The sequence below is a fragment of the Trichosurus vulpecula genome, chromosome 4, assembly GCF_011100635.1.
Source record: "Trichosurus vulpecula isolate mTriVul1 chromosome 4, mTriVul1.pri, whole genome shotgun sequence".
NCBI classification, from domain to species: Eukaryota; Metazoa; Chordata; class Mammalia; order Diprotodontia; family Phalangeridae; genus Trichosurus; species Trichosurus vulpecula.
Window position 1 is genome coordinate 145,898,071 of NC_050576.1, and position 27,597 is coordinate 145,925,667.

The 27,597-nt window shown below is 40.1% G+C and overlaps 1 protein-coding gene across 1 annotated transcript in view; it reads right to left on the reverse strand.

Annotated features, from left to right (window-relative positions):
- GPR137B (G protein-coupled receptor 137B) overlaps window positions 1-27,597 on the reverse strand; it is a 95,520-nt gene that overhangs the window by 4,290 nt on the left and 63,633 nt on the right. The window contains exons 3-6 of the mRNA XM_036756229.1: window positions 17,939-18,161; window positions 15,475-15,624; window positions 6,147-6,275; window positions 1,891-2,015 (exon numbers count right to left, since the gene is read on the reverse strand). Coding sequence (XP_036612124.1) covers window positions 1,891-2,015; window positions 6,147-6,275; window positions 15,475-15,624; window positions 17,939-18,161 — 627 coding nt within the window. The remainder of the gene's footprint in view (window positions 1-1,890; window positions 2,016-6,146; window positions 6,276-15,474; window positions 15,625-17,938; window positions 18,162-27,597) is intronic.

The following is a 27,597-nucleotide window of genomic DNA, read 5'->3' on the forward strand; positions in this document are numbered from 1 at the left end:
CAAATCAATTCCTTCATTTTACAGATGAGAGAAACTGGGGTTCAGAGAGGTTAAGTGACCAAAGGTAAGGTTGAAGCAAAATCCCAATGTAAAGTTTGAAGAAGTGTGCCTCCTTTCCATTCGTGTGTGTGTGTGTCTGTATGTGTGTATCTGTGTATGTGTGTGTGTCTATGTGTGTGTGTGTGTCTGTGTGTATCTGTGTGTGTGTCTGTGTATGTGTATATCTGTGTGTGTATCTGTGTATGTGTGTGTGTGTCTGTGTGTGTGTCTGTGTATGCGTATATCTCTGTGTGTGTATCTGTGTATGTGTGTGTGTGTCTGTGTGTGTATCTGTGTATGTGTGTGTGTCTATGTGTGTGTCTGTGTGTGTCTGTGTATCTGTGTATGTGTGTGTGTATGTGTGTGTCTGTGTATGTGTATGTCTGTGTGTGTGTGTGTGTGTGTGTGTGTGTGTGTCTGTGCTCAGGGAAAGAGGAGATTCTTCTACTTTTAGCATACAAGCCAGAATTCTATTCCCAGCGGCATAGTTATGATGATGATAATAAGGGCACTTTCAAATAGCACACGCTTCTATGTGCCAGGCACTATGCAAAGTGCTCTACAGTTATCATCTCACTTGATCCTCACAACTACCCTTGGAGGTAGGGACTAAGATTATATCCATTTTACAGATGTGGAAATTGAGGCAGACAAGTTAAGTGACTTACCCAGGGTCACACAGCTAGTAAGTGTCTGAGACTGGATTTGAATTCGGGTCTTCTTGACTCCAGGTCCAGTGCCTATCCACTGTGCCACCTAGCTGCCTCAGGGTACCCTTTAGTTACATCACAAATTAAATCGTTTTTCTGATGAGTGAACTAAAGAATCTAACTACCACATAGGGCATAGTTTCTATGAGAAAATGTGTTTTGAATCCCGACTGACCAGTTTAAGAACATTTGAAAAAATAGTTTGTTCCTAAATCGGGGACTATACCTATAAGCACGATACTCTTGCACAGAGGTGAAAGTGAAAGGAACGTGTGTGTGCGTGTGTAACTGATTTATGGATAGTTTAGTCACCCTGGTAGAGAGTAGGATCGTAGATCTATACTGAAAGGGACCTCAGAGGACAGTAAATACTTAAGGAATATGGCTTGAGGGAGCTCCACTCACCCCTAGGTATCTCCTCATCTAGTCAGAAATTCTCAACATTAGCAGCCTTAATGGTTTAGCAAGGGACAGAAGAACTAAGGCAATGGGGCATTGATACTGGATGTCAATAAAAATCCTTTGCCTATTTCATAATTCTGCTTAGGGCTAGCCTTGAGTCCGCTGGGACCAGCACTATTACTTAAACTAAGAGACATTAAACTGGACCTTCCCCCCCCCTCCCCACCCCCCGTACCTTTATGATTAACCTCCAATTGTGGTTAATAATAATTCAAAATTTTAACATTTTGCCCTTGCTGCCTCATAATTATTTTGATTAATTATTCGTAATTAATCCCAGCCTGAGATGTCTGACAAAAGATTTCTGTAAGTAACAACGTCCTGGTGACTTTATTTTTTACCATGTTTCAATCTTTTCTTCTCTGTGGACATTCTGGGATGACTGTACAATGATCTAGGACTTGGGTAGGGAACCTGTGGCCTCCAGGCCACACGTGGCTAGCTAGGTTCTCAAGTGTGGCCCTTTGACAGAAGTTCTCTGAAGTTTGGATTCAATCAAAGCGCTGCACTTGAGTCCCTAGGTCCTCATATCTAGATATCCATGTCATGCATCACATCTACCTCAGAGATTGTATAAAGAAATTTTCCAGTTTGGGCCCCTCTTATTGCAGTAACTCTTTTTGAGAGAATGATCTTTCTTTCTCATTCACCCCTCACCTAACGTAGAGTTTCCTCTCACCTTCCCTGAAGCCCTTGAGGGGCGATGTTCCAGGCGAGGTCATCATCACTGTCATATCTTCGAGGGTTGTCAAAGAAATAGGATCTAGGGCTAAATCCATGGCTTGGGACCATTCCAGGATTTGTCTGGAAAAACAATCACATGATGAAACATTTCTCTCCTCTCAGCAGTGCCAATGGATGCTAGGCACAGAAAGATGTAGGAGGTGGAAGAAATGGTTGACGTCTACCTATTTTTCTCTGGAACAAAGGAAGATTCCAATGGGGGAACGCAGGGGAATGGAAGGACAGAATTTGGAAGTAATTGTTATGCTTTTTAAAGTATCATCATTTTTTTTTAAATACCAGAAAGTCACCAGAGACTTTAGGCCTCCTTCCTGTCTGGATGGGGGCTGTTTCTACATGCAACTCGCCAATTGAGCCGTTCCTATGACCTGTGTTCTGCTATATATAAAAACTGGAGTACTGATAGAATCCTCTCCAACACTTATTATATATGTAGGTTGTTTTTTTTTCCCCATGGATGGATTTTCTTACGAATCTGACTGAGAGGGGTTTCTGCAATCAAGTTAACACACTGAGCATTAAGGGGGCCAAAATGAACCAAGGCACCATGCCTATCATCACTGGTACAGGGGAAGGTTGGTGGATCTCTTGAATATGGGAGTTTAGGGTAGCAGGAGGGCTAGAGCCAAACCAACTCCTAGTGAGACCCCAGGACCAGTGAATTGCCAGGCTGCCTAAGGAGGGGTGAACTGGCCCAAGTTGGAAAAATGAACAGGCTAAATGTTGTGTCAATCAGCATTGGGATTAGGCCTGTGAGTGGCCACTGCACTTGCAACCCAAGTGAGACCTAACTGGGAGACCCAGTGTGACTGTCTGTGCTGACCCTAGCATGCTGTTTAAAAGACAATGAGAACGAGACAAACTGGAAACCACTCTTTTTCATATAGAGTCTAACGCAAACTAAAGAAATTGGACTCTTCTTTTGAGCAACGTCCACTTAGCAGGCTATGTAGGTAGTCCTTCTATTTTTAGGAATTTAATTTCTGCTCTAAAACTTTATGATCCCAGAGGAAGTAACTGCCCTAGACCTAGCTATGGCACTGTCTGGGAGCCTTGCTCGGGGGTATCTTGTACCCCTACCTGTGCTCTACCATCCAAGTCCAGGTGCTGAGAGTGGAATTTCATGATCCATTAGTGGGTTGTGTCAGAATAACTTCTTGAGTGCAGCGCAAACAAAAGAAAATTCATGCCATCTAATAACATTCCTTCTCGACTTGTGCCCCTCCCTATTTATAAATTAGATGCTGATGTCCCTTCAGGCCACTAGGGGACGATTTTGCTATAACAAATCCACCAAGAAACTGGCAATTCATTCAACGGTGTCATGAGCATAGCTATTGAAGCAAATACTGTATAAAATATGATTAAGATGGCAAACAATTTTTCTTGGGCAACAAAATTTGGGGGCACAGATTAAACTGCAAATATGTATAGTTTGTTGTGTAAACTAAGCAATTCGATTCAATTCAATCAGTATTTAATAAATGACTTGGAACGGAGGTAGAGCTAAATATAGCATTTGTTTCTGAATCTTCATAGCTTTTATATATAATAGTTAATAATAATAATAATAATTACAAAGAGTGGCTAGCCCTTATATAGCACCTTAAGGTTTGCAAATTGCTTTATATAAATTATTTCATTTGATATTCACATATTCATTCAACAAACAGATCACTGTGCTAGGCCCTAGGAGGAGATATAAAAAGTTAGATAAAACACAGTCCCTGGTAAGACTTTAACACAGATAAGTGTAATACACAACAATATTGCATTATAAATCATTAGAAAGTTAAAAAAAAAAAGAAAGTCCTATTCGAGATGCAAGAAGGAAGGCTATTATCACCCAGTACAAATTTCTCTGCTTTCATGAAGCCTTCTCCTATCCTCTCATCCTGAAGTGATCCCTCTGATCCCTCTGATCTCTCAGAACAATTTACACCTGTCTTCTGTCATAGTTATCTACATATATGTCTTATCTCTTCCTAATCAGTCAGTCAATAAACATCACTATGTTCTGGGCACTGGGCTAAGTGTTGGGGGTACAAAGAAAGGCAAAAACTAGATACATATGACATATATGCAGAGAAGATAGAAGGTAATCCAAGAGGGGAAGGCACTAGATTGTAAACTCTTTGAGGGGAAAGGTCTGTCTTATTCTTCTATTTTCCACAGTACCAAGCACAATGTTCTGCATGCAAAAAACAGAAATAGCTCACATGGAGAAATCACTTACAAAGTACTTTCTTTACAACCACCACGTGAGGTAGGTTAGCAGAACAGTGGAAGAATTATGCCCATTTTGTAGATAAATAAAAAAGAGGTTCAGAAAGATTAATCAATTCAAACCCAAGTTTTCTAATTCCAAGTTCAATGTCTTTTCCACTGTACCATCCTGACCCAGAACTGGTACTTACTAAATGTTTAGTGTTGTGCATTTCCACGACTAACGCCCCAGTTTGCAGATTTTACAGCCCCTTAGCTTCTCCAAATAGCATTCTATCTTACCTTCTTTCCTTAACACTGTCATCAGTGAAATTACCCAGGAAGAGAAAGGGGGTAAAACTCAAGTAAACTTTGGTGCTGGTATAGATTTCCAGTTTGGATCAGAGAAGAGTTACACTCTTGGCTGAAATGACAACTTTTAATTACTTGTGGGTATCATAGATATCTGGAATTTCCCTGTCATCTTCACTTTACCATAGATGACTGACCATTAACCATGCCTTAGAATTGGGTCAAAATATTGGTGGCTTAATTCCTAGCACTGAGGAAGGTACCCAGTATAAACTAGGAAAGAACACTGAGCTCCTTGGCTCTCCAGGCAAATAACGAGTCTCTGAACGACCAGAATTCCCGCCCCTTGACCTTGTTCTGTATCGGTCCATCCTGTCTCTCTGGATGTCTCTCGAAAAGTCAATTGGGCCCCAAACATACTCAGAGTTTGAGTAACACCTCTGAGATACTTCAGCCTTGTATCCCTTTCAGTGACAAATTATATTCATTACTCTCAGGAGATGCTTGCATTGCAATAGTGGTTACAATCGCTGCCAACTGTGGGTGGTGGGAGGGTAGTTGAATTCTATTGTATTTCCATCTTAAAGGTTTGCTTTGCTGGAAGATAAGACGGCACATTCAGGTTTCCTGACTCAGATCAGGTGTTCTAATGACAATGAAGTAGTTACCAACTGGAAAACACTTCTCTTCAGTCCTCACAGAATTAAACTCATTTCCACGCCTTTGCAAAACAAAACAAAATGAAATACTTGAGAAGAAAGCACTTTTCAGAGCTGTTGGGGAAAGGAAGAAATTTGTTGTTGTTCAAGTTGTGTCTGACTCTTTGGGACCCTATTTGGGGTTTTCTTGGCAAAGACACTGGAGTGGTTTGCCATTCCCTCTCCAGCTAATTTTACCGATGAGGAAGTGAGGCAAACAGGGTTAAGTGACCTGGCCAGGGTCACACACCTGGTAAGCATCTGAAGCTGGATTTGAGCTCAGGAAGATCAGTTTTCCTGACTCTAGGCCTGCCACTCTGTTCACTATACCACCTAGCTGCCCCAAGGAAGACAGTAATGTCTCCAATGGCCAGAATGCTCTTCCTTCTGACTTAGCTTCTCTGGCTTCCTTCAGATGTGTATATGCGTATGTATGTATATTTGTTTTCTTATTTATTTGAGATCAGAATGCCTTATCTCACTCTGCCTGCGGTAGTCAGTGGCCAATCCCACTACTGAGGAACATGAAAGCTTTGACCTGCTCCACTTCTGGCCTAGGCCAGTTTGTCCTTCCTTTGACATCCTGATGGCCTGCCCCCACCTCCACCCTGCTCCCAGAGGCTTACCACATTAGTGCTAGATTTAGCGTGGGCGTTAGTCTTACTGTAGCTCAGAACTCCTGTGCTCAAATGCTCTACTGGCCTCATCCGCCCTAGTAGGAGAGATTGCAGACATGATCCACCATGCCCAGCTGGCAGAACTTCTTAGTGTCCCAAGGGATGGTGAGTTATAACAATTTCAAAGTCTAAAAATGAGTTCCTGAATGGCAAAACAACCAAACCCTAAAATCAAAAATTCCACTATTCATTATTATATATATCCAGTATACTCTACTATACAAAATTCTAGTATTCACTATTATGTTATAAAAGAATTCCCTTCTTCCCTCCAATGAAATACAAATCAATTTACTTACTAGGTCCTTTGTGGGATTTCTGACTCGGAAGAAGTAAACGACTAAGGTAGTGGGCAGAAGCTCCCACACAAAAAGGATCACTCCAAACACTACATATCCAGCATCTCCAAGCTGACTTTTCAGATCTGCCTGTTAAAATAAAAAGAATGGAGAAACGGACCTGTTTATACCGGATGAAGTTACAGAAGAAAAGGTGGATCGTGCTTAATTAGAAGTGGGTACTACATAATAATTCTGATCCTATTCCTAAACCTCTTCCCCGCAAAATATATACGTCTCAACCATGAGATCATAATAATGCCAGACAAGACCTTGAGTGCTCATTTTATCCAGCCTCCTGAGGGACATTGATGCTCATTTGAACTTTTCCTGTTCAATGGTCATCCTTCTTAAATATCAAGTGTTTTTTAAAAAAAGGGGGTAGTTTTTTTCTATATCCATTGATATGATATACAATTTTTTTAATAAGTGCAAAAAAGTTTTTGACAAAACACAATATCCTTGAAACACTAGAAAGGAATGCTAGGAATTAAAGGGGTCTTACTTTAATATGGCAAATAGTATATATCTAAAACTAAGAGCCAGCATAATATGTAATGGGGAGTTTTTTCCAATAAGACCAAGGATAACCAAGGATGTACATTGTCACCACTACTGTTTGATTTAATCCTAGAAATGTAGCTATAGCATTAAGATAAGAAAAAGACATCAGCATAGAAATAAGCATAGACAAAGAAAGAACATTGTCTCTTTTTGCAGATGATATGAGGGTATATTTAGAGAACCCTAGAGAGTCAACAAAAGTTAATTGAAACAGTAATTTCAGCAAAATTCTGGGATATAAAATAAATATCCATAAGTCATCAGTATTTCTATAAATTAGCCATAAAACCCAGCAGAAAGAGATATAAAGGGAAATTCTATTTAAAATAACTACAGCAAGTTGAAAATACCTGGGAATCTACCTACCATAGTACACATAAGAACTACATGAATACAACCTCAAAATATTGTTGATGGAAATAAAGACAACCCTAAACAGTTTGAAAAGTATTAATTGCTCTTGGGGAGACCGAGACAATATAATAAAAAGGCAATACTATTTAAATTAATATGCTTATTCAGTGCCATTAGAAGTACTTTAGAACTAGAAAAACAACGACAAAATTGACCTGGAGGAAAAAAAGGTCAAGAATCTCAAGGGAAATGATGGAAAAAAGAGGGGGGGTGGCAACAAAGTAGGCCTAACAGTACTAGATCTCAAGTGATACCACAGACCTTTAAAACAATTTGGTACTGGTTACAAAATTTAAAAACAGTCAATCAACAGAACAGGTACACAACATACAAAAGCAAATGAACTTAGCAGCTGAGTGTTTGATAAACCCACACACTCCAGGTGCCGGAGTAAGGACTTACTATTTGACAAAAAATTCCAGGAAAACTGGACAGACTAGCAGTCTGGCAGGAGTTAGGGTTAGGTCAACATCTCATACCATACAGAAAAACTCCAAATGTCATATCATAATCAACTTAAAGGAACAACTTTTCAGATCTATGGATAGGGGAAGAGTTTATGACCAAATAAAACAATAAAAAAGACAAGAGAAGATAAAATGGATGATTTTTGTTTACATAAAATTAAGCAGTTTTTTTGCATAAACAAATCCAATGCAGTTAAAATTATAAGGGAAACAGGTAACTGGTAAAAAAAAAATCTTTGGAGCAAGTTTCTCTGATAAAGATCTCATTTCCAAGATATAGAAGAAAACAAATTCAAATCTACAAGAATAAGAACCATTCAAATGTTGATAAATGTCAAAGGCTACGAACAGGCAATTATCAAGGGAAGAAATCCAAGCTATTTATGACCATATGGAAAAAAAGCTCCATTTCACTAATAATTAGGCAAATGAAAATAAAAGAGACTCTGAGATTCCACCTCATACCCATCAGCTTGGCAAAGATGATAAAAAGGGAAATAAAAATGCTAGGGAGGCTCTGGGAAAACAGGCACATTGATGGATTGTTAATAGGGCTACAACCTAATCCTTCCATTCTGGAAAACAATTTGGAGCTATGTTCCAAAACTTATCAAGCTATACTCTTTGATCCTAGTCATATCCCAAAGAGATTTTTTTAAAAAGAGAAAAAGGACCTATATATACAAAAATCTTTATAACAGCTCTTTTGGGGGATGTCCATCAATCGGGACCACTGAATAAATATCATGGTATATGAGTGCAATAGAATACTATTGTGTGATATGAAAGGATGAAGGGTATGGCGTCAGAGAAAACTAGCAATACTTGAAGAAGCTGATAGGGAATGAAGTGAGCAGAGCCAGGAGGACACCCTAGAGTTAAAACAATGACAAGTGAAAACAAGCAATTTTGAAAGCCTTTACTGTAACCAAGATAATGATGAACCATGATTCCAGAGGACTGATAATGAAGAACGCTCCCTACTACCTGAGAGGAAGGTGATGGAATAAGGCAATATACAGAATGAGACACACAGTTTTTTGAGTAGGCCAATATGAAATTTGTTTTCCTTGACTATGCGTATTTGTTACAAAAATTTTGTTTTGTTTTTCCCCAGACAGGAGGGAAGAGGGGGTTTAAGAAGGAGAAAAAAAATAAATGCTTGACAATTGAAAAAATGTAATTAAAAATACCAAAAGATGGAAAAAAATATCAAAAATATAAAAAAGAACAGAAACTCCCCCTTCTCCTCAGTTAGTTCCAGTGGTTCATCATAATGACAGTCAAGTCATTCTTCCTTTTGTCCAACTGGAATCTTCCTACTTGGTTTTCTTTTTTTTTTTTTTTTTTTTTTTTTTTTTAGGCAATAGGGTTAAGTGACTTGCCCAGGGTCAAACAACTAGTATCTTCCTGCTTGATTTTCAGTCTGTTTTTTCCTTTAGCTCTCTGTAGACATGCCTGGAACATTACTTAGCATTTTCTCTATAAAAGCCCATTGTATCCTGATTGCAATATGTAATGGTCATCCCTTAGCCTCTTCTGCAGAATCAATTCCCCAACTCCTTTAACCTATCTTCATATAACAAATTTTCCATTTTTTGTAATTTCTATCAAACTTCTATGGACCTTTTCCAGTTTCTCTTCATCTTGTTTTCTAAAATTGAGGCAACAAGATGGCACAGTGGATAGACAGTGTTGGACTTGGAATCAGGAAGATCTGAATGCAAAACCTGCCTCAGACAGTTTTTGGCTGTGTGACCCTTGAAAATCACTTAACTTCCCTGTATCTAAGTTTCCTCATCTGTAAGATGGAGATAATAATATCTTCCCACACAGGGGTTCTGTGAGAATCAAATGAGATAACACATAGAAAATGTTTTCCAAACTTTAAAACACTATCTATATGTTAGCTATTACCACACAGTCACCTAAATCGGCTATATGACTCTGCTGAGAGTCATTTCCCAATCCTTGCATGTTGTGCTCCTTTGGAACCCATCCCAAAGTTCTGTTGGTTTTTTCCACAGCTGCATTATGGCAATGACTCACAGAGAGATCACGGGCAACCGCTGTATGTATGTCTCTCTGTCTCTGTCTCTGTCTTTCTCTCTCTGTCCCTCTGTCTCTGTCTTTCTCTCTCTGTCTCTGTCTTTCTCTCTCTGTGTCTCTCACTTTCCCTCTCTCTGTGCTCTCCTAATCCACTTCCTATTTTTCTCAGGTAGAAATGGATGGAAACACATCTTTACATATTGTAAATTTACTTTACATAATAAATATATCCTTTACATACTAAATATACCCTAAAAATTATGTGCAAGCTCAAATTTTCATAAATTTAACTACATTTTAAATGTTATATAGACTGTCTGTCATCTATATATGTTTAAATGTTATATAACTGTCTGTTTTATATATATACTGTCTGCACCTAAAATTGAATCCTTTAAAAAAACAACACTTCTTTGTAATATAATCAAGTTCCAATTTACATATAATGCAAAATTTTATTTTCATCTTTGGTTTCCTTAAAATGGGGCAGGCCAGTCAGTCAACAATCATTTCTTAAGCATGTACTAAGAACCAGGCATTGTGCTGAGAGCTGGGGATATAAAAAAGCAGAAACCCTCCTTGTTATCAAGGGACTCACAGTCTAATGGGGAAGACAACATGTAGGTACATACAAGTTACATGGAGTTGTTGTTCATTTGTTTTTTCAGTCATGTCTGACCCTTTGTGACCCCATTTGGGGTCTTCTTGGCAAAGGTACTAGATTGGTTTGCCATTTCCTTCTCCAGCTCATTTGCCAGATGAGGAAACTGAGGCAAACAGGGTGTTAAATGACTGGCCCAGTGTCACACAGTTAGTAAATGTCCGAGGCCAGATGTGAACTCAGGAAGAGTCTTCCTGACTCCAGCCCTGGCATTCTATCCTCTGTACCACCTAGCTGTCCCATATTTGGAGTAGGCAGAAAATAATCTCAGAGGGGGAAGTGCCAGAACCTGGGGGGACTAGGAAAGGGCTCCTGCAGAAGGTGAGATCTGAGCTGAGACATGAAGGAAGTCAGGCCTATATAAATAGTTAGCCTACCTTCTCTTCATGTGTTTGTGGTTTGAGTGGGTACTGCCCTCATCTATGTGTTCCCATCCATTTTCATTTGTCTAGCTCACCAAGTTTATTTTGCATTTCACAAACAGGATGACATTAAAGAAAGGGATAGGATAGGCCCCGGCCCTGTGATTTTATTGATTATAGGGAGCTCCCAGGTTCTTGAAATGAATAGAAAGGAAGGGCAATTATTACTGTAGTAGTTGCCAATCTGGAGTGTGTTATTCTATGTTACTGAGAAGATGGGAGGCTCCCTTTTCTTTCAAGAATAAAATACCATTTAGCCATAGGGATAGGGACTGGACCTGTGATTAAACTAGTCTAGGACACTCCCTCTAGCAATGCAAATTGGCACCTTTTCTGAAACTTGTAGTCTTAGAAGGTTTCAAAGAGCACTAAGAGGTTAAGTGACTTGCCTAGGGTCATACAGCCAGTATGTTAGAGAACTCTAACCTAGGTCATCCTGTCTTTGAAGTTGTTTCTCTATCCACTATGCCACACTGTCTCATTAAACCAAAGAATTACTAAATTAAAATAAAAGGATATATCTGAATCCTTTTGGAGAGTCCAGCATTGAGCAATGGGACTCGTGAATGATAGAAATTGAGTTCCTCACAATTTTTTCCATGTCTGCCCTGAGATTCCACCTCATGTGCTTTGGTTGTCATTTGGGACCTCAGAAGTGGGGGGGAGAGGGAGTCTTCATTTTCATTTCCTTTCTGTCCTTATTCCTTTTTGAGGTTAAAGTCAGGGGATTTTGGAAGAAAAAACATAGAACTTTGGTTCAAATCCTGGCCCTACATTAACCAACTGCATGACCATGGACAAGTTATCCATCGCCTTCTGGGTCAGAGAAAATTGGCCTATGCCTCAATTTCCTATCTAGAAGAATGGAGATAATGATCCTTTCACTGCTCCCCTCACACTGTGATTGCGAGAAAATATTTTGTAAATTTTAAGAGAAGTAGAAGTCATAAGAACTGGATTCTGGTCCTGGCTCTTGCACTAACCAGCTGTGTGACCTTGAACAAGTTTTGGCTGGTGGAATGGAGAGAACAGGGTACTTGGATCTGGAGGAGCCTTGGACAGCTCACAACCTCAGTGGGCCTCAGTTACCCCAGTTGTAAAAAGGGAAAGTACTGGACTAGATAACTACAAAGGGCTTCTCAGTTCTAAATCTATGATCGTATGGACCCTTTGGTCCTCAGTTTCTTCATATGTATCATGAAAGATTTAGACCAGATGACTTCTAAGACTCCTTATAATACTAACTTTCTGTAAAAAAAAATAACTGTTGACATTCATATAGTGTCTTACAGTTTACAAGGGGCAGCTAGGTGGCACAGTGGATAGAGCCCTGGGCCTGGAGTCCAGAAGACTCATCTTCCTGGCCTCTGGCCTCTGACACTTCCTAGCTGTGTGACCCTGGGCAAATCACTTAACACTGTTTGCCTCAGGTTCCTCATAGGTCAAATGAGCTGGAGAAGAAAACGGCAAACCATTCCAGTATCTCTGCCAAGAAAACCCCAAATGGGGTCACGAAGGGCTGGAAATGACTTAAACAACTCAACAACAACAACAAAGGTTTACAAAGCACTTTATAGACACTGTTTCACTTGATTTTCTCCAAAGCCTTTTCCAGTACAAGCAGCTGGTGACACATCGGATAAAGGGCTAGGCCTGAAGTCCAAATCTGGCCTTGGATATTTAGCAGCTGTGTAAATCTGGGCAAGTCATTTAATCTGTATTTGACTCAATTTCCTCACCTGTAAAATGGGGATAATCATTGAGCCTACTTCCCAGGGTGGTTGCAAGGATAAAATGTGACATATAAAGCCCCTTGAAAACCTTAAAATATTATATAAAGGCTAGCTATTATTATTTAGGATACTACAGGAATTATTCTTCCCATTGTGAAGATGAGACTTAGACAAGAGAAATGACATGACTTGCCTATGGCCACACAGCTAGTAAACAATGAATCCCAAAGATCAAGCATTCTTTCTTTCCACTACGTCAAACCGGCCCCCCAAATATAAGCCCATGAATGGCATCATCCATTGACTGTTAGACTGGATGGTCATGTGAAATTTCAACCAGTTCTGTGGTTCTCTGGACCTAACCAAAATAAGAAATAAAATTGAGGATTTCCCTTGACTAAAATCAATCACTCAACCTCCCTTCTTTCTTTAAGGGACAGGTGGGGAACTATGGGTATAGAATATTACATAGGTTGACAGACGTGGTTGATGTATGGGTCAGTTTTGCTGAAATGTGATTATAAAAAATATCTTTGTTACAAGGGAAGGCTGACTGGGTAGGAGAGGACGGAGGCATCCTCTCAGAAAGGAATGTGATATAAAAACAAAAGGCATCAGTAAAGCAAAAAAAAAAAGCCCAATCATTCCCTCTTCTGGGCCTTTCCATAAACAAAGGTATTCTCTGTCTGCAAAAGGAATGACAGAGGTCACAGAGGGCCTGGGTCTGCAGAAGGCAGAATGCTCCTATAGTTTCTTTCTCACCATGTGATCTCATAATGAATTCAGGAAGCCCAAGAGATGGGAGGAATCCGCAATTTCTGTAACTCTCAGACTTGGGGAGGCTAAGTGAGCCACAAGGGAATAAGCATCACCAGCCTTTCTGTATTCAGTTTCCTGGGTGGCTGGGTGGCATTTTCTGTAGCCACATTTCTATCCATGTCACTGGCCCTGTCCAGGTCCCCTGGTCTCTGGACCTGCTTCTGTAGGCTGAAAACATGCAAGGTCCCACCTTCTGTTCTGTTGTTTAGTCATATAAGATGGGGCCCAGCTTTCCCATCAGCAAAATGAGGATTATAGTGGTGATAGTACCTATCTCCCAGGCATATGGTGAGGAGAGACCTTTCCAAAGCTCAAAGCATTATTCAAGGTGTCCTGAAAGTCTTAGTGACGTTTTAACATATTAAAGCGGCTCAACCATTCCCTTTAAGATATTTAAGCCTGAAACTGCACTGAGACTTTTGGGAGACCCTGTGTAATGCTCTTATTGGGTTAGCCTGCAGGGGTAGGGAACCTGAGGCCTTGAGGCCACATGTGGCCCTCTACGTCCTCAAGTGCAGCCCTTTGACTAAATCCAAACTTTGGGTTCGGTCAAAGGGCCATACTTGAGGGCCTAGAGGGCCATATGTAGCCTTGAGGCTGCAGGCTCCCCACCCCTGGGCTAGAAGTTGGATGGAGGTTATCCTCTTTGCTGACCACTTCTGTGCTTGCTTTGGTTTATATTTGGGGTCCAATACTTATCACTTGGGCAAGGGGTAATAGGTTAAATTTCCTGGGATCTGAAGAATGGATTTGATAATGGAGCAACAGACTAAAACCACAGGGGAAAATGGAGAGTTTCCATTCGAGCCTAAAATCTCAGTGGTCATCTTTTAATCTAGATTTCTTCAAATGCTACAGAGTATTTGAGTGTTTGTCTTGGGAGGGTCAGACTTGTTATTGTATCTCTTTGGGTAACTCCTTTCTGGCATTGTTTTGTATGCTGTCATCTCTCATTTGACTATAAGTTCCTTGAGGGCAGGGACTGTTTTTCTTCTTTGTATCCCCAGCACTTAGTACAGTGCCCAGCACACTGCTGGTCAGTCGTTTTTCAGTCAAGTTTGACTCTCCATGACCCCATTTGGGGTTTTCTTGGCAAAAATACAGGAGTGGTTTGCCATTTCCTTCTGTGGCTCATTTGACAGATGAAGAAACTGAGGCAAAGAGTTAAGTGACTTGCTCAGGATCACACAGCTAGGAAGTGTCAGAGGCCAGGTTTGAACTCAGGAAGAAGAGTTTTCTTTACTCCAGGCCTGGTGCTCTATCCACCACACCACCTAGCTGCCCTGCCCAGCACATAGTAGGTGCTTAATAAATGTTTATTGAATTAAGTTAGGTTGAATTGGATCCTGATAAGGAAACTTCCTCTGTTGATAAAGATTGGCAGCTTTGTCTAGAGGGTTGCCTGGCACCTAGAGATTAAATGACTTATCCAGAGTCACAAAGCTATAGGTGTCAGAAGCTGGACTTGAGCCCAGATCTTTCTGACACCAAAGCCAGTTCTCTATTCACTATGCAGCCCTCTAAATACATTTAAACAATTTTTAAAGACACCTTGACCAAACCTCAGAGCACTCAGAAAATTTCAGGATGTTTTCTGAAACCCAAGTAGGTCTTCTTTCATTCCTCAACTCTTAATAACACTTTAACATTTCCAAAATTCTCTGAAAAGGCTTTAGCCACAGCAGTCTGATTAATTCTTGTTGGCTTTCTGGGAGGAAAGGGATTGTTCATGACAAGCACGTAACGGAGGTGGGGCTTATCACCACATGTGGCAAGTGAGGCCTCCCCCCACCCCATAGAGAAAAGTAAGACAATTTGCCCAAAGCCATAAGACTAGTGAGTAAACAGAACCAAGCCAGACTGGGAGTACTCTGGCTTTTACTCTCTTGTCCAGAACTCAGCCTAGTGTACTATTATGTCTTTTATAAGGAGAGCTAGATCCTGAGATATTGACAAATCTGGACGTTCTTGGTTCTCTTAGAAGGAGAGCTAGATCCTGAGACACTGACAAATCTGGACATTCTTGGTTCTCTTAAAAGGAGAGCTAGATCCTGAGACACTGACAAATCTGGATGTTCTGGGTTCTCATTTATAGGCCCTTCAGTTTTCAAAGCAAATTCTCCTAGCTAAACAGCCCTTATTGATGAGCTCCTTACTTGCCTGGTCTGATACGTTGTACCAGTCGTAATCAAAGGAATGGACATTCTTGTTGTGAGAAAAGGATAATATGAACAAGTTGTAACAGGCTCTGGATGCATAAAGCAGGATAACCGTCACCCCGATGGTGGTCAGTTGACACACAGATGAGCCCTGCAAAGGAAGGAAACTTGCTTTAGTCCAATCCAACTCCCAGGAAGGACCAGTACCATCCCAGCCAACCACCATACCTCAGTCCCCCTCTGCCTCCATCACTGCTTAGCTGTCTCTGGCCAGATAAGCCCTTCAGATGCTCCAAAACCCCATCTGAATGCCGTATCAGAAATAGTCAGACACCTCAGTATATTAGTGACCCTCTAAATATATATTCACTTTTAAGAATCTAGTCATATAGTCCCAAATCTGCTTGTGTTTTTTTTTTACTCCTAAGAATATGAAAAAGAAGAAACATGAAAATTCTAGGATAGGAGACAGTAGCAATATGAGTTTGGAAATATTTCCATGTAGTCCAAACCAGAGACAGAGACCAAACCTGTATACTGTGCTGTTTAGGGCCCTTTGGGTAAGAATATGCAAGTGACATAGAGCTTTGTTTTAATTCTCCCTGAACACTACTAGCCAGCTCAGTGGTAGTCTTGGGAGCTGCCAGTTCCCCTAGGTCTCAGTTTGTTTCAGCCACTCTTCCCAATGACATGATGAAGCACATAGCAAGGGATTGTTTTGTGGACAGAGATCAGCTTCTGGAGGATTTCTGGAACCAGTAACACACTTGGTGTTCAATAAATACTTGTTGGCTGGACTTGGGACTTGTCAGTAGCTATGAAAATTCTCTTGTTAATAAATGATCGGTTTTTGTAACTGATCAGAAAACCATGGGATATACAGGATATTAGCTAATGTACCTGAACATCTGGAGAATGCTTTGATATTTTTTTCAGGAAGGAGTTATCAAATAAATGCAAGGTGTTATTAAATTGTTTCAATGGCTGTTAATTATGCTTATTATTTTCCCTGTGGGAGGTCTGAATAGTGTTTCAGTAGAAAGCTACAATTTAATCCTTCCTGTTAAATCCCCTCTCCCTGTTTTTAAAATCCCCAACTGCCTCAAATAGAGGAGAGATTATGTTCAAGGGAATTCAGACAAAATCAAGTTTGACATTTCCCTGCAAAGCATGTGAATGAAAAGTTGCCTTAGCATAGCAACTGTAGGGCTTGATTCTCCAGGGTAACGTCAGTAAACAAAATGGTGCTCGGTGGCAAAGATCTGGATTTATGAGGAATCTTTCACCCTAGACCCTCAGGGTTGGCAGCTATTCTTCAATTTGTCATGACTGGATGCTTTCTGAACACTGGCAGATTGGCACACAGTGCAACCCCATCACCTGGCCCCAGTCTTTGGAATAAAGAGATTAAATAAATGGGTTTTAAGGGCACTCAGCAAATCACTAGCAGATGAGAGAGCAGGGCCCTGGCCCTCCTCCTCTGATGTCAATGCTCCATCCTGCCAGGAGTTACACAACCCTCCTTTGCTCAGCAATCTGCTTTATGAAAGAACTACACCAGCTGTTGAGGCAAATTTAGTCCTGCGGTCTCAAACATGCTTATATTTTTTCTCCTAGGTACCCAAAGTGGCAAGGATTGATATTTCTAGGGTGGAAGAGAGTAGTGGAGAATTGATCGGGTTCATAACTTCCTCCCCGACTTTAATTCTGATCTCTTCCCTATAAAAAGAAATCGCCACGTGGCTAAAAAGGCAAGCAGAAGTTCAATTTTGTGGGCACTCATCCCTAAGGAGCAGGAAGACCCTAGTTACTTAGCAGATCAAGCGAAAAAAATGTGGGCCTGGAAGCTAGATCACCCTGAATTCCCCATGACTCACCAAGTAACCTCCAAAAAACTCCTGTGCCCCTTTAAAAAATTTAAATATGAGAATACAGGAAGGATGTGCGACTTTAGCTGGGCAGGAACTCCCAGTAGGGGAAATACTCCATCAACACAGATCAAAATCTGCCTCTGACTTAGTGGATTCCTCCTACCAGATGACGGGCCTGAGGCACAGAGAAGAGACTCATCTAGGACCACAAGGCTAGCTCAGAATCACAGGCAACATGTGAGCCTCTGTCTTTATGACTCCAAGCCATACTCTCACATACTCTTTTAAAACGGGAGCAAAATCAATTTTCTTTCTTTAAGCAGATAAATTATTCTCTTCAAACTCTACTCTGAACATTAGTTAATGTACTCTTAGCTGTCTGGCACAAAGATACCTCAGGAATACAAAAGGATGGGCTATTGATGGTTTGAACTTATGCCTCAGTCTTTTGTTTTAAACAGCTTTGCTAACTTTCACTAAAAGGTTAGGCATGAGAGACATTTGGGTATTTTTTGTTTCCCAGTCAATCTGTTATTTCTGGCATGAGCTTTTTGGAAGGAGTTGAGTACATGTTGGAAATGCTTCCCACCCTACCTTAGATTCCAAGTATATATTGGCCAAAGACATCTTGGAAATCTTGTAGAGGCAGATGGAAAGCGAGATGGCGCAGAGAACAAAGAGGGTGTCGTTAATGGCGACCCGCACTGACACGATGACCTTTCTCTCCCAATTTTCTGTTTTCACGAGCACCGCACAGGTTAAATTCACCAGCAGGAAAAGAAGACTGATGAAAAGGGAAGCCAGGTAGAGGGGAAGTCTGAAAAGAAAGAATGAGAAAAATTTAAAGCACTATCTTCTCCATGTTGCATAAATGTTCAGCTCTGAATAATGCAAGTTTTTCTAGCTAACTGCTTACAACAGATGCACCAAGATTAGGAAGTAGCTATTTGGAATCTGCTTATTTTATAGCTGTGAGTACCATAGTTTGATGAACTTAAAAAAAAACTGTTACAAACCCTTCCAGGAGTTGGAAAGATGCCCACTGTCTATTCTCCCTGAAATTTTATACAAGTGTCTTATAGGGGATACAGAATTGCTATGGAGACTGTTTGATATCTTTTGATAATAATGACTCAATCTTAATCAGTAAACATTGATCTATGTGCCAATCACTGTGCCAAGTGCTGACAATACAAATAGATACAGACATATACATGCATATATGTATATATAAATGTATATATATGTGTGCATATATGTATATATGTACAGAATAAATGCAAACCAGCTAGAAAGTGGTTAAATAAAATGTAATTAGGAGGGAAAGCACTGGCTGTTATGCTGGAGGAAATCAGAAATAGCTTCATGTAGAAGCTGGAATTTTAATAGTGTCAGGAAGAGAAGGATTCTATGAGGCTGGGGAGCAGGTTGTACATTCCAAGCATGGAGAACCTCCAGGGTAAAATCAGGGCAATAAGAATGGAGTGCCATGTGTGAAGATAACAGGGATTCCATTGGGTTTGTGAAAACTGATATCAGTAACCTACAATACATCCCTGAGAAGGCAATGACTATAAATAAAAGCTGCCCAGTAGGGATCAATTCAATTCCAACAATTTAATTCAACAAGCATTTATTAAGTGACTCACTGCACTGAGAGAGAGAAAAGGTTTACACCATGTCTTCAGGAAGCTTACCAACAAAAGCAACAGCAACAACAACTAATATTTACATAGGGTGTCCCAAAAGGCTTAGTGCAATTTTAAGCCTTGATAGTTTAAGCTTGCACTAAGACTTTTGGGACACCTCATGAAGTACTTTAAAGCTGCTAAAGTGCTTTACACGCTATTATCTCATTTGATTCTCACCACAACCCTGGGAAGTAGATGTTATTGTCCCCATTTCATAGATGAGAAAACTGAGGCTGAGACAGGTAAAGGGACCTTCTCCAAGTCAAACAGCTAGTAAGTGTCTGAAGGCAGGATTTGAACCACTGCTCTATCTACAATGCCAACTAACCTCCCATCTGCTAGTGGGTTATGGCAGACACACAAATGAGACATAATACAATTTCACATGAGATAATAGCGCCATATTACAAAGTGTTATATAAGATCCAAAGGATGAAAGGTCCTTAGTGATAAGAGGAATCAAGGAAGGCAGCACAGATGAGGTGGCACTTGGGATGGGCTTTAAAGGACCGGTAGAATGCCCCAAGGGCAATCAAACTGTGCATACCCTTTGATCAGCAATACCACTGCTAGGGCTGTATCCCAAAGAGATCATAAAAAAGGGAAAAGGACCCATACATACAAAAAATATTTATAGCAACTCTTTGCATGGTGGCAATGAATTGGAAATCAAGGGGATGCCCATCAATTGGGGAATGGCTGAACAAATTGTGGTATATGAATGTAATGGAATACTATTGTGCTATAAGAAATGGCAAACAGATAGATTTCGGAAAATCCTGCAAAGGCTCACATGAACTGATGCTGAGTGAAATTGGCAGAACCAGGAGAGAACACTGTACGTAGTAATAGCAACATTATGCAATGATCAACTATGATTGACTTAGCTTTTCTTAGCAGTACAATGATTCAAAACAGTTCCAAAAGACTCCTGATGGAAAATGCTATCCACATCCGGTGAAAGAACTACGGAGTCTGAATGCAGATCAAAGCATACTATTTTCACTTTTTTTCTTTCTCATGGCTTTTCCCTTTTGTTCTGATTCTTCTTGCACAATATGATTACATAACTATATAACTTATATCAGATTGCTGTCTTGGGGGGAGAAGTTAAGGAGGAAGAAAAATTTGGAACTCAAAATCTTACAAAAACGAATGTTGAAAACTATCTTTACATGTAATTGGAAAAAATACTATTAAGTGCAAAAAAATAAAGGATGGGTAGAAATTGAACAGGTATGGAAGGGAAGGAGGATGATAATACTTCACAATTACACAGCATTTTAGGTTATAAAGTATTTTACATGTGTTATCTCATTTGAGTCTTACAAAATCCCTATGGTAAGTGCTATTATTATCATTTCCTTTGGACAAATGAATAAATTGAGGCTTAGAGGAATTAAATGACTTGCCCTGAGTCATACAGCTATTCAGGGTTTCAGGTAGGTGGGATTTGAATCCAAATCTTCCTGACTCTAAGTCACTACATCACAAAGCCTTTCTAGAAACAAAATTCCCAAGTATGGAAACCATCAAAAACAGAGGCACGGGAACAGGGAGGCACAGGAAATTAAGGATAAAATCATCTGTTTTGGTCGTAGTGCAGAATGTGTAGAAAGGAGTAATATCAAATATCAAATGATATGAATACATTTGTAAAGTGCTTCCCAAACTTGAAAAACTCTATATAAATGCTTACTATCAGCACCCTCATTGTATATTATTATTATATTTTATTATGATATGATTATTGTTATAGTCTTATTCTAATTTATTATTATGTTTTTGTTGTTGTTTGGTTGTTTTCAGTTGTGTCTGACTCTTTGTGCCCCATTCAGGGGTTTTCTTGGCAAAGATACTGGAATGGTTTGCCATTTTCTTCTCCAGCTCATTTGACAGATGAGGAAATGAGGCGAACCAGGTTAAGTGACTTGCCCACAGTCACACAGGTAGGAAGTGTCAGAGGCCATATTTGAACTCAGGATGATGAGTCTTCTTGACTCCAGGCCTGGCACTCTATGCACTGTGTCACCTAGCTGTCCTTACTATTACACAAGACTAGAAAATATGGTGGCACCAGATTGTAGAAAGACTGGGAGACTAAGCTAAAGAGAATTAACTTTATTCAAAAGACTTCAGGAGGCATCAAAGATTTTTGAGTAAAGGAGTAAAATGATCAGATCTACGTATTAGGATGATCAGCTGGGAAGGATGGACTGGAAAGGAAAGTGAATATCGTGGAGGGATGGGGTAAAGTTTGTTGAGTTATTAAAATAGTCCAGCAAGGTCACAATGAGAGCTTATACTAGGGGTGTGGCAGTAGAATAGAAAGGTCAGGATAGGTGTAAGAGATATTGCAGAGAGAGAATCCATAATAATAGCTAATACTTATAGAGTTCTTCATGGCTAGCAAAACGCTTTATGTACATTATCTTCTTTGGACCTCACAACAGCCTTGGGAGGTAGGTACGATTATCATTGCCACTTTACAGACAAGGAAACTGGGGCTGAGAGCTCACACAGTTAGGAAAGCTGAGGCAGTGTTTGAACTCGGGTTTTTCTGACTCCAAGTCTGCTGTCAACAACCTAATAGCCGATAAATTCATGGAACTAAAGTGCTAGAGCTATGGAAGTGGCCTTAGAGGTCCCCTAGTCCAGTCCCTTCATTTCATAATTGATGAAAATGAGACCCAGATTGGGTAAGTAAGTAGTCCAAGGTCATTTGAGGAATAAGTGGGATTCAAACTAAGGTCCAAGTTTATCGTCCATTCCACTGCACCATGTTAATTCCCCTAAACAATTAAAAATAAATGGTCCAATCCAACAAGTCATGCTACATGCCAAGAAAACTGTGCCAGGTATTACAGGTACAAAGACAAAACAGAAAACAATCCACGCCCTCAAGCAGTCAAAAACAACACCAAAGAGGGAGACTGAATGAATGTTTTACCACTGAAAAAGAGCATGGAGTCCAAAGGATGCAGAGGTTTTGGGGGAAAGGTAATAAACTGAATTTTGGACATGTGATTATGGGTTCACAGTTCAGAGTTCGAAAGGTGCTCATAGAGAACTTTGAGTCCAATATGCTCACTTTATAAACAAGAAAACAGATATTAAATGACTTGTTCACAGTCATGTAAATAAGTAGCAGAGCCAGGATTTCAGTCAGTCAGTTAATAAACATTTATTGAGTGCTTACTATGTACCAGGTCTTATGCTAAGTCTCAGAGATACAAAAAAGAGGCAACAGACAGTCCCTGCCTTCAAGGAGCTCCCAATCTAATGGGAGATACAACAAGCAAACACATATGTACAAACTAGCTACGTCCAGGATGAATAGAAAATAATTAGAGAAAGAAAAATCCTGGAATTAAGAGGAGTTGGGAACGGTTTCCTGTAAAAGATGGGATTTTAGCTGGCACTTGAAGGAAGTCAGCAAAGCTGGTAGGGGGAGATGAAGAGTGTTTCAGGCATGGGGAGAGTCAGCAGAAATGTCCAGAGCTGAGAAATGGAGTGTTTTGTTCATGGAACAGCAGGGAGGTCAGTGTCACTGGATTAAAGAGTACATGATGGGGATTAAGGTGCAAGAAGACTGGAAGGGTATGTGTGGAGGGAATAGAACACCAAACAGAACACTTCGTATTTGATCCTGGAGGGATAGGGCATCCAACTGGAGTTTATTCTTTCTAGGACCAATTAGACAATGTGCTCTGAGCACTTTAAAGAAAGTCAGCGGGTAAATTCAGAGCCTGATATTATCACCGGCCACATCTAATAAAAATCCCCAGGTCAAACAAAAAGGACTTGGTGGTGCCTGTTGACCTTTTACCAGAAGGTAGTGGCTGCCATTTTGGAATCTCTCCTCTAGGGAATTCCTGCAGCTGAAGGGTTGGGTTCTATTTTGTTCTTGGATACCTAGAAAATCAAAGCCTATGAAAGCTTTTCAAATAGCTCCTGGGAAAAATAGCTTCTTTTGAAGTTTTTCATTTTTCACTTTCAGTTCTTGTAAATAGACAGTAGTTAGTTGAGTATAAAGAATGATGCTCTTACACTAGCCAGGGTTTAATCTATAAACTTGACTTCCCAGGTAATGACTTTATAAAGCAGCAGGCAAGCTTGAAATGTAACACATTTATAAGCTGCAATACGAGTTCCTTATAAAGCTGGGAATGTGAGCCCACTAATAGGCTGATTGAAAACAGTGGCTCTTACAAAATAGAATTTTCACCAGTTTTTCTGGGTCTTACTTTTTCCATTTTTCAAAGGATAAAGCTAACACCCATCATTAGATGGGGATTCTAAAGTCTCTGATAGTTCAAGATAAAAGCACTCTATAGCAGCATATTCTGCTTTGATGTAATTCAATTTCAATTTAGCAAACATTGATTAGGCACCTAGTATGTGCTAGGCCTAGGGGTTACAAAGATGAAATGATCCACTCACTGTTCTTAGGGGCAGGAGCGGAGGGCAGGAGGGGGTGAAAGGAGAAAATAAGACATATAGAAAAAAATATAATACAAGGCAAGTTGTGATAAGTACAAATGAGGAATCTAGACCTTTTGCCAATTAATTTGACACTAATCTGCTCGGATAGAAGGTAAGCTCCTTGAGGGCAGGAACTGTTTCTTTTTGCATCCCTAGTGCCTAACTAGCACAGTGCCCCATACATAATAGATGTCCAACAAATTACTTGTTAATTGATGTATTGATGATCTCTTGTAAACTGGGCAGAAAGTGCACACCACTAGGAGTCAGTACATTTGAGTTCTAGGCCTGGCTCTACCACTAAACTGTTACATAGATTCAGGCAAATCATGTAATCTCTCAGTGCCTCAGTTGTCTTATCTATAAAACAGGGACAACAATCTCTGCCTGGCTCCCAGAGTTGTTTTGAGAATTAAAGGAGATACGAGCATAAAAGTGTTTTTAATGCAAACATAAAGTGGTGTTATCATTTGTCAATTAGGAGTCATGGAATTGACAATCAGTAAAATAAATTTCAGTTGCGAATTCACGGCCACAAATCTAAATGGCACGCAACTCTAAAAGTACAGATGTTTTATAACAGTGACTTAGATACAAATATGATCACCTATAATTTCACCAAATAAACATTTTGCACATTTGTCAGCTCTCTCTTATAGGTCCAACACTCTCTTGATGACAAATAAATAACAAGTAGAGCAAACTACTCACTTTTAGATAACGAGAACAAAAAAGGGATTGTATTTTTCTTCTTGTAGACAAACTTTTCTTTTAATAACAATTTAATATATTACTTGATTGATGGATGTACATTCAATTAAAGCATCTTCCCAGTCAACAATACATTCATACTTGAACAGCAAAATTATCTTGGAGATTATTTAAAAATTAACATTAATATTACAACTTTAATTGTGACATTAAAAAGTAACATTTTAATAATACTTAATACATAATAAATGGCTTTAGATTGACTCCTTAAGGATTTCTATTCCTAAAAAAATTGGCAGCTGTGTCATCAAATGGGGTAGCATGGGCAGAAATCCAAGAGATGGCCTTCCTCTGTGGCAAAGGATAGAACTGAAGAAATTGTGCCTGGATGTAAAACTTGCATAAACTGGAGAGATTGAAAAGAATTAGAGGCTTTTCAGGCACCTGTGACTCAGATCCTAAAGAGATGACTTGAGTCACCTAGCCGCAGGCTCAAACAGTGCTTCTGTTTGCTAGATACACATGGCATCACACCAAGGAGATCTCCTTTCTTGTGAGGAAGCAACCCAAAATTAAGGAACTAAAAGTTGGAAAGCAGGGTTGTAGGCCATGTTAAAAAAATAAGGTAAAACTTGGGACAATCCTTCATGGTTTGGTAGGACCTGTGAAGGCTTGCACTCTGCTGGCATAGTTTTTGAGAGGTCAGGGTCACATTTGGATAGTGGCAATCTGGGACACTGGAGGAGGGCTTTACTGGAGCAACTTACTGTTAGAGAATGGCTTTAGTGTTTCAAAATAAAAATGGCCCCTTTCCAACTCTGCCATCTCTGGGCGTATCATTCTTCTGTCTCCCTAGTGCCCACATCAACGGTCACTGAGACCTTATCATTAACCTTTTATGATGGTCCATAGAACTTCCCTGATTCGGGAGACCTTGCCTCTCTTGGGGCAGGCTGCCTCTGCTCTGGAGCTTCCCCTTAACCCTCTTGGATGTCTCCTGTCCTTTGTTGAAATTGTCTATACCTAGATATTTCCAAACTGGAAACTTCCATGCCCCATGCTTGTAGTCAGTCATGTATCTGTAGAGGCATTTAGAGGCAGCTAAGTGGGGCGGTAGATAGAGCTCTGGGCCTAAAGTCAAGAAGATCTGAGTTCAAATCTAGCCTTAGATACTTACTTAGCTGTGTGACCCTAGGTAAGTCACTTAACTTTGTCTGCCTAAACGCTAGGTACTATGTTAGGCCACACAGTGTGTGTGGAATATGCTCCCCTTTGCTTCTTTCATTCAAATCACTTCTGGATTCTTACTTCCAACAAAGCATTTTCTAGCTAACTGGGAAAGATGCACTGATTTTCCCCTGATTCAATCCTGCCTAATTAACTCAACAAACTTTTAAAAACTGCTTCCTATGAGCAAAAGCATCATGTTAGGTGTTGAGAATACAGACAAAAATGAAACTATCCCTGACCTTACATTCTCTTTGTTCACATTCTCACTCCCTCCTTACCTATTCCTCCTAGAATCCTTTACTTTTTTGTCTTTTTAGGCAATCAGGATTAAGGGACTTGTCCAGGGTCAAACAGCTAGTAAGTGTCCAGTGTCTGAGGCTGGATTTGAACTTAGGTCCTCCTGACTCCAGGGCCTGTGCTCTATCCACTGTACCACTTTGCTGCCCCTGAATCCTTTCCTTCTTACTTTCATTCAGGACTTAGCACAAGCTCTTCCTTCTTTTTGAAGGCTTTCCTAATCTTCCTGTTATCCTGGGGCCCTCTCAAAACTATCTTGTATTTCTTTTTGTATATGCTTAAATATGCATGTCATTTCCCCCAACAGAATATAAATTCTTGGAGGGAGGAGAATATTTCATTTTTTTCTTTGTATCCCAGTGCCTGGCACTAATAAGTGCCTATTGCTTGAATGGTTGATTGCCTAGTCAAAATCACAATTTTCTCTTTCCCTATCAACCCACAAAATAATTTACCCTTTGTTTATGTTTAATACAAAGTATTTATGTTTGTTAACATCTACACAGCTGCCTGTGTGCTGTTATGTTCTTTAGACCCAGGACTCTGCCGTGCCCTCTCTGGTCATTACTATGTGTCGTTAATACTTAGATGACGTGGACCCTATCATTTTCACTTCCTCCATGTGATATCCAGCTCTAGCATGCCAACTCTAGTGCATGTAATTCAATAAACATGAATTAAGTTCCTACTACACACCCAAGACCACGTGTTAGGAATAGGAAGGGAGCTAAATTAGAGCCATAATAACTAAAATAACTAGCATTTTTGGCAGGCTTTGAGGTTTTCAAAGTGCTTTACAGATATCATCTCATCTCATTTGACCTTCACAACAACCTTATGAAGTAGGTGCTATTATTATCGGCATTTTAAGTGACTTGCCCATGGTCATATAGTTAGTGATGGCAGGTAATTACATACAAAGTACTATCAACGAGTCAGGGAGAGAGACATTAGGGAGATGATAGGATCTTGGATTTAGGGATCAGATCACTGAGTCCTTCACTTTACTGTGGAGGAAACCAAGGCCCAGGGATGTTAAGTGACTTGCTGAAAGTCCAAGAGTTAGTAAGTGGTACAATCAGGTCCTCTGACTCCAAACTCAGCGCTACTGCCCAGAGAAGGTTTCATGGAAGAGATGCCAATTCAGTCTTCCAGCGTGGGAAAGATTTTAGCAAGCAGAGAAGGCAGGTATGAGTGCACGTGGGAATGAAACCTTTCCTGATCCCCCAACTGCTAGCACCCTCCTTCCCAAACCACCTTATATCTAACTTCTTTGTATTCATTCTCTTTGTAATCATTCTGCATATATTCATATATGTACTTTCCTCCAACTCTCCTCAGTTAGAATGTAAGGAGGGATGACTCATTTGGTTCCCCAGTGCCTAGTCTGATCAAAGGTCCAACGGCAATAATTTATTAAATGCCTCTTACGCAGCAGACACAGAATGATTTCAGGGATGGTGGATGAATAATTGAACATAATTGTAACATATACACTAATGTCCAGAGATACCCATGTCCGTGTGAGTAGTAGGATCAGGAGTGCAATGCTTTTGGAGACCTGTTGAAAGTCCATGTCCTGAAAGCACTATTTCCTAATGCATTTTAGTGACACAGTACACTTTAGTAAAGAATGCAAGCTGGAAACATCCAGCAGCCGTGGGTCGAGCTTATGAATCAACCTCATTGTCTCTGTACAAAAAGCTAGCTTGCTGCCTGCACAAATGCTTTTATGTAGTCCATTGTAACCCAAACTGGCCTTTGAAAATAGAATAATCTGGGCTTTTTATACTTTAAGGATAAGTATCATCATGAATGCTGTTTAAAAATCAATTAAAG